The following is a 14,654-nucleotide window of genomic DNA, read 5'->3' as shown; positions in this document are numbered from 1 at the left end:
ATCACAACCCTCTTTCGGTATCCATGAAGACGTTTCCATCTACATAAGAATATTCACCATAGCCCTCCTAACAGCTGCAAAAATCCAGGACGCACCACACATTATTCAATGAATTCCCTTCTACCCAGCACATAGGTAACTTCTGGCTTTTAACGAGCATAAACAACGTTGCAACAATTGTTCTCGTACCTGGCCAATCCTTATTACTTACAGATTCTGTATTTGCAAATGCTCCTGCTCACTGACACTGATGACCCCAGAAGCAACACTCAGGGTGCTCTCAAGGTCATCGGAGAACACGAGCCAAGTGGTGGAAATCTCGAGACGCCCCACACACACGTCCTCAGCCACAGGGCCACAAGGCAGTGCCCTGCTCTGGCTTCGGCTCTCGCGACAGAGAAGACCAGGAGAGAGCACGGGCGGGGGAAGGGGGTGCAAGGGGCTCTGGCTCAGGACCCAGCTGCACTGCACCCGTTGGGGGTCTGCTCCGACAAGTCTGTTAACATTCCTAAACCTCGTTTTCTCTTCCATAAGATAAAGACAACAGAATCTACCAGAAAAGGGTTGTTTCCAGAATATAAGATCATAATTGATGCAAGATACGTGTGTGTGTGTGTGTCCCTTCCCCAATGGTTCCGTAGTCACTAACTCAGCAACTTCCTAGAACTTAACTATCATGAACAAGAAGAACCAAACGTGCACAGATGTGCGCCCTGCTGTTTACCCGGGACAAATTCAAGGCAGCGGATCTGTCGGGTCCAAGGCCGTGCACGCTCATGGGGGGCCAGCCTGGTCGTGCCCCACCTCCCCTGCTTCCTCCCGGACCCCCCACGGCGCAAGCCCTACCAGAGATGGAGCCCAGGAGGACGCTGCTCTTAATGCACTTGTAGACGTAGTCATAGCTCTCGGCCTTCAGAGGGGAGCCAGTGGACAGGATCGTGTGAAGCGTCTGGAGACTGTGGGTTTCCACTAGGGGGAAGAACCACAGAGAGATTAAAACGAGACCCGACACCCCTGTTCTGGCTCGCGTGCCGGACACAGGTAAGAGGGCGGCTCTGGGCTCCTTGGCTGGCAGGGCGGGGAGGAGGCCAGGCGTCCTGAGGGGCACACTGACCTGGCTTCAGCTGTTTCTCTTCAAGGACGGCCAGCCACTTGGCACCCGTTCCGAGGACGGTGATGCTAAGGGCACAGGAGGGAAAGAGAACAGAAACTCTCAAGGCTCTTGCACATTCCATGCTCCAGAGCTTTTTAAAATTAGTGACTTGCTTCTGGCAAGTTTGCAAAATCCAAGACACATATTTTTCTGGGCTGAAGTAATACCTAGTGTTCAGTAAACACCTGTGTTGACTGCAGGTTCAGCAGGGACAGGCCGGCGCACTGACTCCCAACACGCTTGGAGCCCGGCCCCCTGAGCACACGGCTCCGTGTGACAGACAGCGACTCGTCCACCAGCCCACACTCCTCCCAACTGCAGGGTGTTTGCCCTTTGGGGACCAAAGGAGGCCAGAAAACCGAGACCCCTCAAGTCCCAGTCCCACATGAGCCCCTTCCGCCGAGGTGCAGAGGGCGGTGGGACCTTCTGTGGGAGCAGGGCCCGTGCTGGGCGTTCGGGACCCACCCCCGGTTCTTAAGTGACTTAAATGACTTCTTAAATGATACAGCTCCTCTCGTTCCGAATGTTCAGAGTCTACGGTCCTTTGCTCCAGGTCCGCACTCAGAGAACAATGCGACGTGGAGAAGTCGCTGCGTTTCCAGGGGCAAGCGCTCCTGATGGCTCCAGCAGCCAGGCGGCCCTGGACCAACAGACCAGCTCCATAACTAAATGGTGCCCTCCCTCTCAGGCCCAAAGGAGGCTGCAAACATCAAAGCCCCTTGGCATCCCTCTGGGCAGCCAAAACCTTATCCCCCCACCCCTGGGTGGGAGACAGCCACATGCTGTCCAGCACCAGGGCAGCTGGGCTGGGAGGAGCCCCCGAGCCTGCTGTCCTTCGTCCCTCCCGGCCCCGCTCTTCACCACCAGCACCTGGCCGCCAGGAAGCCCCGAACCTAGACCTCAGGCACCTCCCGGGTTGCTGTGCCCTAGAGGTGGCTGCTTCAGGAGGGGAGGCTGTGGGGGGCCGTGTATACAACCCTCCCACGTCCCCCGTGGTTACTGCATTAACTCGGGCAGGATGATTCCCAAACTCAAGACCAACTCTGAGCACTACGGTGTCACCCTTCAGGAATGGCTACATTTTCACAGAAGACCAGGCACGCCTGCAGCCTCTGATGGCGGAGCAATGGCCAGCCGCGGCGCCAGGATCTCCGACCCCAGCCACACCAAAGCAACATGCCCCTTGTGCTCATCCCCTTGACCCCCACCACCACCGCAACCAACGGCTCTCTGTGGTTCTTCCCATATCCCTGTGAACCCTGACCTTGGCAATGCACGGAGACTCCAACCAGGTACTAGACCTGCGTCACAGGCCAGCACGTCTCAAGAACTGAAAAGTCGGGGGACCTGGGTGGCTCAGGGGGTTAAAGCCTCTGCCTTCAGCTCAGGTCATGATCCCAGGGTCCTGGGATCGAGCCCCGCATCAGGCTCTCTGCTCAGTGGGGAGCCTGCTTCCTCCTCTCTCTCTGCCTACTTGTGATCTCTCTCTCTCTCTCTATCTCTGTCAAAAAAAAAAAAAGAACGGGAAGGTCTCCCCACCCGACTCCAGGGCTTGCAGGAGCCGCGTAAAACCACACTGAGCCCGCAAAGCACGGGAGCTTGGTGTGGGTGCTCAGCGCTGTGTATTTTTAGGGATAACGGCTGGGGATCTGCACAAAGCACCAGGCGGCTTCCCAGCTGGACAGGAGCCGCCCGTCATGCCCCACAGGCGGCTCATAGACAGCCCCTCCGAGGCCGCCCACCCGGTGCCTGGGTAACTCCATCTGCCTAAGACCCACCAGCCTCCCACCGCCCTCGTCCCCCGCCCCCCACAATGCATTCTCCACTCAGGAGCAAGACTTTGCCTTCACATACACGAACCCGGGCTGTGTTGCTCCAAACGTTTCAGGGGTGTCGCGTTTCGTGCAGAAAAACCCCCACCGTCCAAGTCGGCCCGAGGGTCCCCGAGGGACCAGCCTCCACCCCCAGCCCCCAGCCAGCCCCACATCCACTCTTCACTTTCACAGCACAGGGGTCTCCTTCCCTCGCACACCTATCCCAGCCCCAACTTAGGGCCCGGGCACTCACCATCCCTCTGCCTAGAGTGTGTTTTGCGTCCCCTCCCCAGGCCTGAGGTTTAGGCCCCCGAGCCCTTAGCCTCGGGAGGAATCCCGGACCTCAGGGCACCAACAGCACTTCTTTCTCTCTCCTCCTTCCCCCATTCACGTGCAGCCCCACAAGGGCAGGGACAAGTCACCTCCATCACTGCACTGCTGTGCACGCCTCAGAGCCCGGCAGGGCACGTGGCGTGGAGCAGACAGGGTGTGGACGTGACCGTGGCGGACAGCTGTCCAGCAAGTCCACTCTGCCATGTGAGCCGGCCAGTGTGCCCCCGGGGCCTCTCCCACCCAGAGACAGGTGACACGGGGGAACTCAGATGGCTGGCCTGGGTACAAGCAAAGCCTGGACAAAAGACCCCAGAGCTCTGGCCCCAACTCTAACCCAAATGTTCCCCAAGCCAGACTCCCGGAGCCCAGAAGAACACCCCAAACGACAAAGAAAATTCGTCTTTTAAAAGAACCTCATTGGGGCACCTGGGTAGCTCAGTCAGTTGGGTGTCTGCCTTCAGGTCAGGCCATGATCCCAGGGTCTTGGGACGGAGCCCCCCATTGGGCTCCCAGCTCAGTGAGGAGTCTGCTTCCTCCTCCCCACTCGTGTCCTCTCTCGTGGTTTCTCTCTCTCCCAAATAAATAAATAAAATCTTTTAAAAAGAAATAAAAGAACTTTGCGTCTACAAAATAAATATTCTGTTATCAGACATGTTAGTAAGTCTCTGGGCCAACACATTAAAGTCATCCAAGATTTCATTCGTACATTAGCCCGGGTTATTTAAAAAACCCAGGAGCCCTGAAATGGCCCACAAGGACCCTGCTGTCCAGCTTGGGAGAGCCACTCCTCCTGCCACCGACACGTAGGATTTTATGTGACCTTATGTAACTTGGTTTTAATTTTCAGTGGGGGGGCACGCACAAGTGAAGGTCAGATGAAGGTCTCCCCCCACACCTGACCTGCTCCCCTCCATGGCCATTGGCAGTCAGAGCAGGGGTTCAAGGCCCACAGTCCTCCCAAGCACCCCACCCCCGGCTCCCACCCGAATGCAGACCTGCACCAAACTCCAGGAACGGAGCAGGGACGCTCCCGGCCAGGTCCAGAGGGGCCCTCCGATGGCCAAGGCCACGTTTCTGGCAGCATCTGGGGCACGAGCCAGCAGGGCTGCTGGAAGGCAGATGCCTAGGACATGCCTACTACATCGGCCCAGATCACACACCTGTGACTGCTCAGACACACACATACACGCTCACTCACACACACTCGTGCACCCATCGCCACATGCACCCACAACCACACCTTGTTCACACGTATTCACAAACACACTTTGATGTACTCGCACACACCTCTGCACACACTCACCCACACAGACAGACACATATACTCTTGCCCACACATGCACATACTCTGCACACCTGTGTCACATGCAAACACATACACAAATGTATGCGTGCACGCACACACACACACTCACACACACACACCCCAGAAGGCGTCCCCACCTGGAGCCCAGCTCCCGGGTATTAAGGGTAAAGCTCTTAAAGTCATCTAAGTTCCCAGGGATTCGATTAACCTTTTGCTGGAAACAGTCTCATTAGGAAATAACCTTCCTTGCCAATATTATGAGCCAAATGTCAGAATTTAAATATTACCCAGGCCGCGCAAAGTTATATTTGAAATATTAATGACCATGAATTTAAAAACATTAGTGGCTTCTTCTGTCTCCCCACCGTGAACAGACTCAAACTGAGAGTGAGGCGCGTGTTTCAGAGCACGGGGGCGTCCAGGCTCCCAGAGCTCTGCGGCTTCTGTGCTGGTGCTCCCGGAGCCACGATCATTAGGCCAATGGTGACCACGGGCCACCAGGGGGCAGATGCTTCCACTGGTTCTGATGAATTCGTCCACAGAGAGAGCATTCCCAGAATGGTCCCGACACTGTCCCCAGTGATGACGAGGAGAGGAACCGGCAGAGAGAGGGAGGCCCAGCCTCTTTCCCCACGCCTGCCCCTGCTCCCCAGGATCCCAGCTTGTCACCGACCGAGAAACTAGCCATCAGCAGGATGGCCGGGAGGCACAGAGGCCCTCCTGCAGCAACTATAGAAGCATTTTGGAGCAACCTTGTGCCGGGTCCAAGGAGATTCCAGGGGACAGCTGACAAAGGCAGGACTGTCCTCTTGCCATGGGTCTCGGAAGGCCAGCAGTGGGAAGCCCAGACCCTGGTTATGCCCCAGTGCTGGGCTCTGCCCCTGCCCTGCACAGGCATATCCACACCATCCCCGAACAGCCTGTTTTACCCGCACCCCACCCTGGAGCTGGGGGAGCCCAGCATGAGGCAAAACCCTCGCTGGCCCTGGCTCCCTTTCTCCTGGGCTCTTCCAGCAGCTCTTAGGTTCCAGAGTTACAGACACAAGATCACATTCCCTCTCCTGATTCCCCGAAGTTTCAAACTCACTCCTGGCCCTGGGGGTGGCCCCGATCTCCTTGGTCGGTCCCCCTCAGGGCTACCTGCCCCTTCCTACCCTCCTTGGCAACCTCACCCTCCCGTACCCTCCCACACCCTCCCGCGCCCTCCCGCGCCCTCCGTGCCCACCGAGAGGCCAAGCACTCCCAAGACGGCACCAGTGCTACGGCAGTCAATGGCAGTGTGGCTCCGTGGCGAGCATGGTATCCTGGCACCTACCCTATCCTGTCAACCAGGTCCCAGAGCACGTTGGGTGTGGGCACCAGTGGGGAGCCGTCGTACAAGACCACAGCCGCCCCTGTGGCAAGAGCCGACACCATCCAGTTCCACATCATCCAGCCGACCTGGGACAGACAGAAGGAACACGGTGTCAACCGAGCGCCGGACCAGGTGCCTCACCTCTGCCCCTCAGCGTCTCACGTCCCGACACCGAGCCAGCGGTCCGCAAGGACCCCCCACCCCGATGCACGACGCTTGCCCCAGCAGCTCCATGCCTAGATTGCCTCGTACGGACCCACACACACACGCACGCTAAGACAGGTCAAAGGGTGTTTCCCACAGCCTCGCTGGGGACAACGGGAACCAGAGAGCCAGGAGATGTGGTCCCGCCGCCAAAGAAGGGGTCCCACACATGCACACGTGCTGTGGAACACCACAGGCCAAACCTGTGAGGTCACATCAGACATTTGGAACAGCACGTGGCAAGCTTTCAAGAGTCAGCCCACCGCGGCCATCCACAGGAATGCGGCCCGCAGTGACGGGGACCAGTCTCTGAGACGAGCTTCTGTGTCCAACAAGCCAGCATGGAGGCTGCAGCGTACCCACACCCACAGCCGGAGCCCTGGGCAGGCCTCCACATGGGCCACGGGCCACGGGGAACACGTAGACCACATGTGTGAGCAAGACCCATACAGGTGCCCCTGCCCCGGGAGGACACTGACAGCTTACCACACACACACGTGTGCCATGTGAAATGTTTCCCATACAAAGGTAAAGCCTCCTTTGTTGTTGTTATTTAAGAAAAATTTCAGGGCAGAAAGAACTGGCCACTGCGTTCCCATCCATGCAGGGGAACTTGTGGGCGTTTCCAGAGCTGAACCAACACAGCGAGGGAGCCAGGAGCCAGAGGAAAGCTCCAGCAGGAGTCTCCGCCGGGGAGGCCAGGAGGCCTGCCCTCCTCTCCTGTGCCCGTGCGCAGATCCCACAGTGGGGACCGGGGCCCATGGAAGGTACCCCAAGCGGCCCTCCGGTACAGCCTGGCTGAGAACCCCCAGACGAGAGACAACCAGCATAGAGCCTCAGCGAGCAGGCCACCGACGGCCTGGGGGACAGGCTCAAGAACCCAGCAGGCCCCTGAGAAGCAGCCTGTCCTTCCCCTCAATGACCCCAGCACTGGGGGCACCCCAAATCTCAAGTTTGTTGAGCTTCCTTTTAACAAGGTTTTAATATCCCCAGTTGAGTTTTTCACTAAGGAATTCTTTTTTTTTTTTTTTTTAAGATTTTATTTGTTTATTTTGACAGAGAGAGATCACAAGTGGGCAGAGAAGCAGGCAGAGAGAGAGGGAAAAGTAGGCTCCCCGCTGAGCAGAGAGCCCGATGCGGGGCTCGATCCCAGGACCCTGAGACCATGACCTGAGCCGAAGACAGAGGCTTTAACACTGAGCCACCCGGCGCCCCACTAAGGAATTATTCTAAACAGAAACCAGTGGGGGCAGCCTGAGTAGCACAGTGGCCCAGCCAACTCACTATCCGAGGAAGCTGTTAAAGTCAGTCGGTAAGAGACACAGCGTAGGCCTGGCTCGGGCCACGGGGACCCCAGCAGCCACTGCCAGCCACGGCTGTGGCCACCAGCATGCCCCACGGAAAAAGCTACCTGCCAATCTCTCCTGGGCAGGATGCTTTGGGAAAAGTGAAATGCCTCTGGGACAACCACTCCAGGTCCGAGCTCTTATGACGTACTTGCCCTCCATGTAAAACCCTGGCGTTTTAAACCGCGAGTCCCAGGGAGGCAGCTGAGTCTGACATCGGCGCACCTGCCAGGTCTCCCCACAACTCAAAAGATGCTCCATCAGTGCTGATGGGCTTTCCTTGTGAAAAGGGCCGCAGAGCCTGGCAGTGCCCAGCACCACTGGCCTGCCTGTAGGGAGGCAGGAGGATCCGGGTTATATCCCTGCAGCTGAGGGAGACCCCAATCGCTGGGCCCAAGCGCTTGATTTGCAGCTAGACACGCCGAGCGATGAGGCAGCCCGCACACAGCCACACACCCGGGGTGCCCTAGGACTCCCTCTCCCGGGAGTGGGTAGAGTCCCAGGCTCCGTCCCCAAGGGCACAGCCAGGACCCTGGCCATCAACCTCACGGGCCAGGAGCGCACCTCCAACACTCCACTTCTTTAAAAGCTCAGCACGGAGGGCACCTGGGTGGTTCAGTGGGTTAAGCCTCTGCCTTCGGCTCAGGTCATGATCTCAGGGTTCTGGGAACGAGCCCCACATCAGACTCTGCTCAGCGGGGAGTCTGCTTCCTCCCCTCTCTCTCTCTGGCTGCCTCTCTGCCTACTTGTGATCTCTCTCTCTGTCAAATAAATAAATAAAATCTTTAAAAAACAAACAAAAACAAAAAAAGCACGAAATTGTCATCCAAGGAACAGAGCTAACTCACTCTGAAACCTCTTAATGTTTGCAGTTGGAAAAAGCCAACTTCAAGTTTTCGTCTCTTAGGATAACTTGTCTGAAGTGTTCATCACACAGAGCTCACAAGGACCGGAGTGTCCCCAGCTGCTCGAACCTGAGCTTTGGTTCAATGATGCGTATCGCACATGAAACCAGGAGAATGTGCTAGAGGCAGGCCCCCACCCACCCCACATCCCAGGGACGTCTGACCCAGACAACACTGGCTTACGCTGTACTGTCTCCTTGCCCTTGGCTCCTGGGCCCCACTCCTTGCTCAGTGAAAGCCGCAGTCTTTCCAGGATTCTAGTGAAACCCCTCAGGGAGCAGGCAGGTGGTTGGGCAGACCAGCCGGGTACCTGGGCTCAACCACCAGGTAGCCCCGCAAGGCTTCGGGGCAGAACAGAACTCCTTCTGTGAGGAGGGTGGCCGGGAGATGTTGTCAGTTGAGCTTCCAACGCTTGATTTCAGCTCAGGTCGCGATCTCAGGGTTGTAGGATCGAGCCCCACACCAGGCTCTCTGCTCAGTGGGGAGTCTGTTTGTCCCTCTTCCTCTGCCCCTCCCCATCCCCATGCTCTTCCTCGAGTGCTCTCCCTCTAAAAGAAACACAATTAAGTCTGGGAGGGGGGTGGTCTCCCAGGCACGAACTTGGTGTGAGGGCAGCCGAAGCTGCATGCCCATGCCCATGGCAGGGACAGGGGCCCCCCAGGCCGGTCCTGTAATGGGGAGCAGCCCTGGTCCCCAGGATAGGCTCAGGCCCAACCTGGCCTCCACACGGGGACCCCTGGCTGTCACAGTAATTGGGAGCGCCATCTGTATACATTTCCTATTTCCACTCCAACAAACTGCCACAAATTTAGTGGCCTAAAACACCACAAATTCATTGCGTGAGCGTTCTAGAGGTAGAAGTCCATAATCAAGGTGTCGGCAGGACTGCGCTCCTTCTGGAAGCTCCTAGTCTTTCCCAACTTCAAAAAGTCACTCTGGCTCGTGACCCCGCCGCACTCTGACCCTCACCCTATCTCCGTCTCCGACGCTGACCCCCTCCCCCGCCTTCCTCATCCAAGGACCCGTGTGCTCCCATCGGGCCCACCCGGCTAATGCGAGAGAATGACCCCTCACCAAACCCCTGACCGAGTCGCACAGGCCCTGAAGGGACCAAAGCTCAGTCTCCTGGCTCCCGGCACCCCCCGAAGCCCGCTTACCGTGGTGTAATACAACAGGATGTCGCCGCTGCCCATGTTGCCGTGAAGGACATGCTCCTTCAGGTGCTGGATAAGGGTGCCCTGGGGAGAGGCAGGAGAGCAGCCTGAGCAAACACAGCCCAGACGCAAAGCCCCGGGGGAGAAGTCAGCCTCCCTTTCCTTCCCTGGAGGAAGCCCACTACTGAGCACGCTGGAGTGCATGAGCAGGACTCCCGGGGTGCCCTGCGCCCTGACCCGAGTGTCCACGAGCACCCGGGAAGCGGCCTCCGACCGGCTCCAGCCAGCCTCGAGCTCCAGCTACCACGGACATCTGGAACAGTGTGGGACCCTAACCCCAGGCAGAGGGGAGCAAGAAGGCAAAGTCAAGGCCAGGGCAGGGCGGGAGCACAGCACGCGGACCCTGCAGCGCAGGGACGGGACAGCCCGGGGGAGACGCGGCCGCCACGCCTCCACGGGCTCTGCAAGCCTTGCAGCACGATATCCTGTTTTCAGCCCAAACGTCCAGTTAGACCCCAACCCCCAGCACCATCCACTGTTTCTCTACAGCAGGTGCGCACACACCCAGTGCTCCAGAGCGGACAGCATGATGAGGCCCCTGCCTGCTCCCAATTCTCCAGCCGCCGTGCACCCACCTCCTGTGTGTTCCCATGTAAACTCCTGGCCTCTCAGTGTGGATTTATTTATGCTGGCTTCTTTACCTGCACACGTGGCCTGCACTTTGCTTTCTCTGCACACCACACCTTGGAGCTCTCTATCCAGCCCTGAGAGCGCCCTCGTGTTTTATTTTCAGCTCTGTAATACTTCACCGCCCACACCCCTCCTGCCGAACTTGTCCTGTCTGCAGCTCCCAGCAGGGAGGGTGCACCCCACCTCCAAGCACTGTGTGGAGGGCACAGCAAGGGGCCCCACGCCAGCCACTTAGCATCCCCTGGCCTTGGTGCTCCCATCTGTGCATGGATCTCATGCAGGATCCCGAGGCTACACGAGGCACTGCCCCTCACAGGCCCCTGCACAGGGCCGGCCGCCACACTTCCACAGATGGGAGCACCTGGCTGGTGGCAACAGGTCCCCTTGTTTAGGGCCTATCAGGGCTGAAGCAAGGACCCACGTATCACAAACAGCCTTTATAACCGATTCTCTTTGTACCCAAGAGAAATGAAAACAAACCAGCAAGGCTTGAAAGGCAGAGGATTCCTTTGAAAGCTCAGTGGAAACAACCCTACCCAACGAAGTCTCCCACTCAAGAGCCAGAGCTCCTACTCCAGAGCACGTCCAGGACAGAGGCCACCACCAGGCCCGCGAGGAGCAGCAGGGACCACAGCCACTTGGGGCCCAGGCAGACAGAGGCTTCGGGGGGTAGCAGGACCTTTCTGAAGGTCCCCAAGGCCACATGCAGACGCCAGGTCTCTGGTGGTTTTATGGAGCATGCATCAGAGGGGTCGGGAACAGCTCCCCTGCCTGAGCAGGTCACACACTTTGGTGCAAAGTCACACAACACAGCACTCTGCCTCGGAGTGCGGGTGGACAGGGGCACCTGCTTGGGGACAATCACTTCAGGAACTACTTGAGTGAACATGAAACATCCACACGCCACATCCACCGACAGGGCCAGGGGCTCCGTGACGACAGGAGCCCGCGGCAAAGCCCCCTCCCGGATTCTTACTTAAAATCGTCCTTCAGCTTAGACCTGTTTCTTCCTCGGTGCGGTCTGCTTTGAGCCTGGCCTATTTATAACCCGGCATCTGTTCGCCTGTGCTTCTCCTCCTCCTATCAGGCGCACAAAACAAGCCAGGCTTGGCTTCTCTCTCAAGAGTCTCTGAATGAACCATAATTCACAGCAGTAGTTTTGCTCTTAATTTTTAAGTATTTATGGCTGAGTCTGAGGGGAAGGAAGTATGAGCAATGTGACTTTGTGCATCTCAAGCAAAAGGAGGAATCTAATTTCACAGAAAGAAAAGGGAAGCTGCATTCTGAGACCTGAGACCTCTTGTCGACTCGGAAAACACAAGCCTGCAAACGAGGAACAGCACCCAGTAAAGCCGGGGGCCGGCCCACCGTCCCCTGGCTGTGGCCTTCCGTCCCGATGTCTCCAAGGTTCCTGTCGAGAGAACTCTTGAACAGAACAGGCAAGATGCTTAGTCACTTCTCTGGAGAGGCAAGAGCCCAGGGAAGACAGAATAAATATGATTTTTCCTGACTTTTCTATACTCCAAATATACCAGGCATGATGATTTTATGAGCAAGCCACATTATATCTAATACATTTTTATGTTCCTTGCCTAAAAAAGTGACATTCGCTCTGCAAAAAGCACTAAAAATAAAAGTGTAGTTAGACATTTCAGTTTTTTCCTAAAATGTCTGTTGTTTTGCCACACATACCCCACCCTTGTCTACAAGGTTTCTAAAAACGCTCCTCTCTATAGCTCGTTAACAGGCCTGTGACCGGGCGGACCAGAGCTCCCCTCTCTGGGGAAAATGTGATTCCAGCCACCATAAAAATGACGTCTTGGACTCTGAACACACCCAACGTGATTTCATAAAATAGGGTGGTTTGAACAAGGTCAACTCACTCCTGCAAAAGGGCAACTGGCCGCGGCCTGGCCAGTGTTACTGGCAAAAGTCAAGGCTTCGCCCCCGACATACCCCTCCCTCCTGCCCTGCGGCCTCCCGAGAAGTCACCCACCGGCTCCTGGCGTGTCTAGCAGCTCTGTGTCACCTGGGATCCAGAGCCAGGTAATAAGGGAACCGTGCTCACTCCTCCCCCTATTCTGATGGAAGTGCTCTGGGAAAAGCTGTGTAAGGCTTTAAAATGATTCAAATGTAAATGTCCCCTTTTTATGGAAGGGATTCAGACTGCTTCTAGGCAAAGGGAACATCTGTAAAAGCTAACTCAACTAGAGTAAGAGAAACATATTTGATTTTCAATGCCACCATCAACTCCAGCAATAGCCAGAAAGGCATCTGGGAAGAGCTTTCTCCTCTCGGATAATCCCCTTCTTCTGAGCAGGAGAGAAGGCTATGACCAGGTGTGACCCAGGCCTGCGGGTTTCCTCCTCCAGGCTACGCTACCTGAGGGGGAAGTGGGAAAGCGGGTCTGGAGAGAGCTGCAGAGCCGCCAGGCCAGAAGCCCCGGACATTTGGAAGGAGTGCCGGGGGCGCAGAACCCGGGAAGGGGGTTGGCTCCCGAGGCCACCCCAGGAGACGTCGGGAGCTCCAGGCGGGGACTGTGCTTGAGTCAGAAAGAAGCTTCCCAGTCAAGGCCAGGAGCGGTGTAGACAGACAGGAGGCGGCCAAAAGTACCAAATGCACCAGGAATGGTACCTCCGAAGAGTGACCTGGTTAGATGCCGAGGACGCAGCAGCGCCTCCTGAATGACGCACGGAGAAAGACACATCACGGCTTCCAGGAGGTGGCGCCCAGACCTAAGCAGTGGGAAGCACCTGCCCTGGCAAGACCAGCAGCTGCACCCAGGAGACGCAGGTGTCCTGACAGGGGAAGGCAGGCTGAGGGCCGCTCCGGAGCACAGGACCCAGGGGGAGCGGAGCACGCGGACAGGGCCACACGTCACATGACAGCATCCCACGGATGCCCGCTTTCCTGAACACAGCGACCCGATGAGGGCTCTGTGCGGGAGCGTGCTTGCGGTTGGGAGACGCGTGCTCAAGGACTCAGGGTGAACGGCTGGACTCTGCAACTCAGGCTCGGGGTGGGGGGCGGCAAAAAGCAAAAGTGTGTGTGTGTGTGTGTGTGTGTGTGTGTGTCTGTGGGTCTGTGTGTGTGCGGGGGGTAATCTCTGTGTGTCCATGTGTGGGTGTGTCTTTATCTGTGTGTGTGTGTGCCTGTGTGCCCATATGTATGTGTCTGTGCATCTGTGTCCGTGTGTACGTCTGTGTGTGCACCTGTGTGTGTAACTGTATGTGTGCCTGTGTATGTGTATGTGTGTGCCTGTGCGCCTGTGTCAGTATGTCTGTGTCCATGTGTGCCTGTGTGTCCGCTGTGTATCCGTATGTGTCTGTATGTGTGTCGGTGTATCTATGTCTCTGTCTGTATGTGTCTATGTCTGTGTGTGTCTGTGTGTCTATGTGTGTGTGCTTGCACACAGAGACAGTGGCCACACAGGAAGCAGCTTTCAGAAAGCACTAGGAGCAGATGCCGAGCGCACGGAGGCTGGCAGAGTCCAGCAGCTGCACCGTGAGCCCACCGAGTTCTTTCTGCAGCTTCCCTAAAGGCTCACGGCTATTTCAAGCATAAAAGGTTCACTTCACTGATCGACAGGGACAGAATCTCAGGCTTAGTAGCGAAGCATTATTTCAGGGGCCTCTGTAAAGCCGGCCTCCTGATGAAATACGCAGGGAAACAAGGAGTGCGTGCTGTGGGCTGAACTGGGGGTCCCTGAAGTTGTACGCTGAGCCTGAGGCCCAGGACCTCGGAATGTGGCCTCGTTAAAAGAGGGGACAAAGTCAAGGATCCCAGAAGGGGGTCCTAATCTCATCTGACTCATGTCCTTATGGGAAGAGGGAATTGCGACAAAACGCACGAGCCCAAGCGTGCGCATGGAGGGAAGACGAGGTCAGGGCACGGGGAGAAGGCGGCCGTCCACAAGCCAAGGCGCGAGCCCTCAGCGGACCCCAACCCTGGCCTCCCCAGCCTCAGACTTCCAGCCCAGTAACCATGAGAGGCACGTGGCTGTCTATGCCGCGGCCTGGGGTGCTCAGTGACAGCGGCCAGAGCCAACGACTGTGGCCTGAGAGCTTCTCTCAGCTGCCGGCACTTTATACCGTGACCCGGAGGCTCTCCAGGGTTTTGATCCCAGCCCACGCATAGCTCTGTCTGACCACGCCATAGAGCGCACACACATCCACGCCTCTAACACGACAACCTCATGCAACAACATGGGCACCTCTCCTAATCCTCGAGGTGCTCACGGCTGCTACTCTCCCGGCTCCACTGCCTTCTTTGTGCAAGGCCGGCGGGCACCCCCCCACCCCCCGCATTCACAAGCACCTACGGGGTCCTGGCCGCACTGTGGGAGTCAGAGGCTCACCCCGGGGCCTCCACCCCCGTCCCGGCGGTGACAGGCAC

At 57.2% G+C, this 14,654-nt stretch overlaps 1 protein-coding gene across 3 annotated transcripts in view; it reads right to left on the bottom strand.

Annotated features, from left to right (window-relative positions):
• Positions 1-14,654, bottom strand: part of AACS (acetoacetyl-CoA synthetase) — a 79,504-nt gene that overhangs the window by 40,960 nt on the left and 23,890 nt on the right. For 2 of the 3 annotated variants that reach the window (XM_059139288.1, XM_059139289.1), the window contains exons 9-12: positions 9,573-9,653; positions 5,922-6,046; positions 1,115-1,179; positions 847-969 (exon numbers count right to left, since the gene is read on the bottom strand). In XM_059139288.1, the coding sequence (XP_058995271.1) occupies positions 847-969; positions 1,115-1,179; positions 5,922-6,046; positions 9,573-9,653 (394 nt within the window). The remainder of the gene's footprint in view (positions 1-846; positions 970-1,114; positions 1,180-5,921; positions 6,047-9,572; positions 9,654-14,654) is intronic. The other variant, XM_059139290.1, reaches the window with a different exon arrangement.

Source organism: Mustela lutreola, chromosome 11 (genome assembly GCF_030435805.1).
Source record: "Mustela lutreola isolate mMusLut2 chromosome 11, mMusLut2.pri, whole genome shotgun sequence".
In the NCBI taxonomy this organism is placed as follows: domain Eukaryota; kingdom Metazoa; phylum Chordata; class Mammalia; order Carnivora; family Mustelidae; genus Mustela; species Mustela lutreola.
Note: the sequence above shows the minus strand (reverse complement) of the source record. Positions and strands in the feature narration are given on the sequence as shown.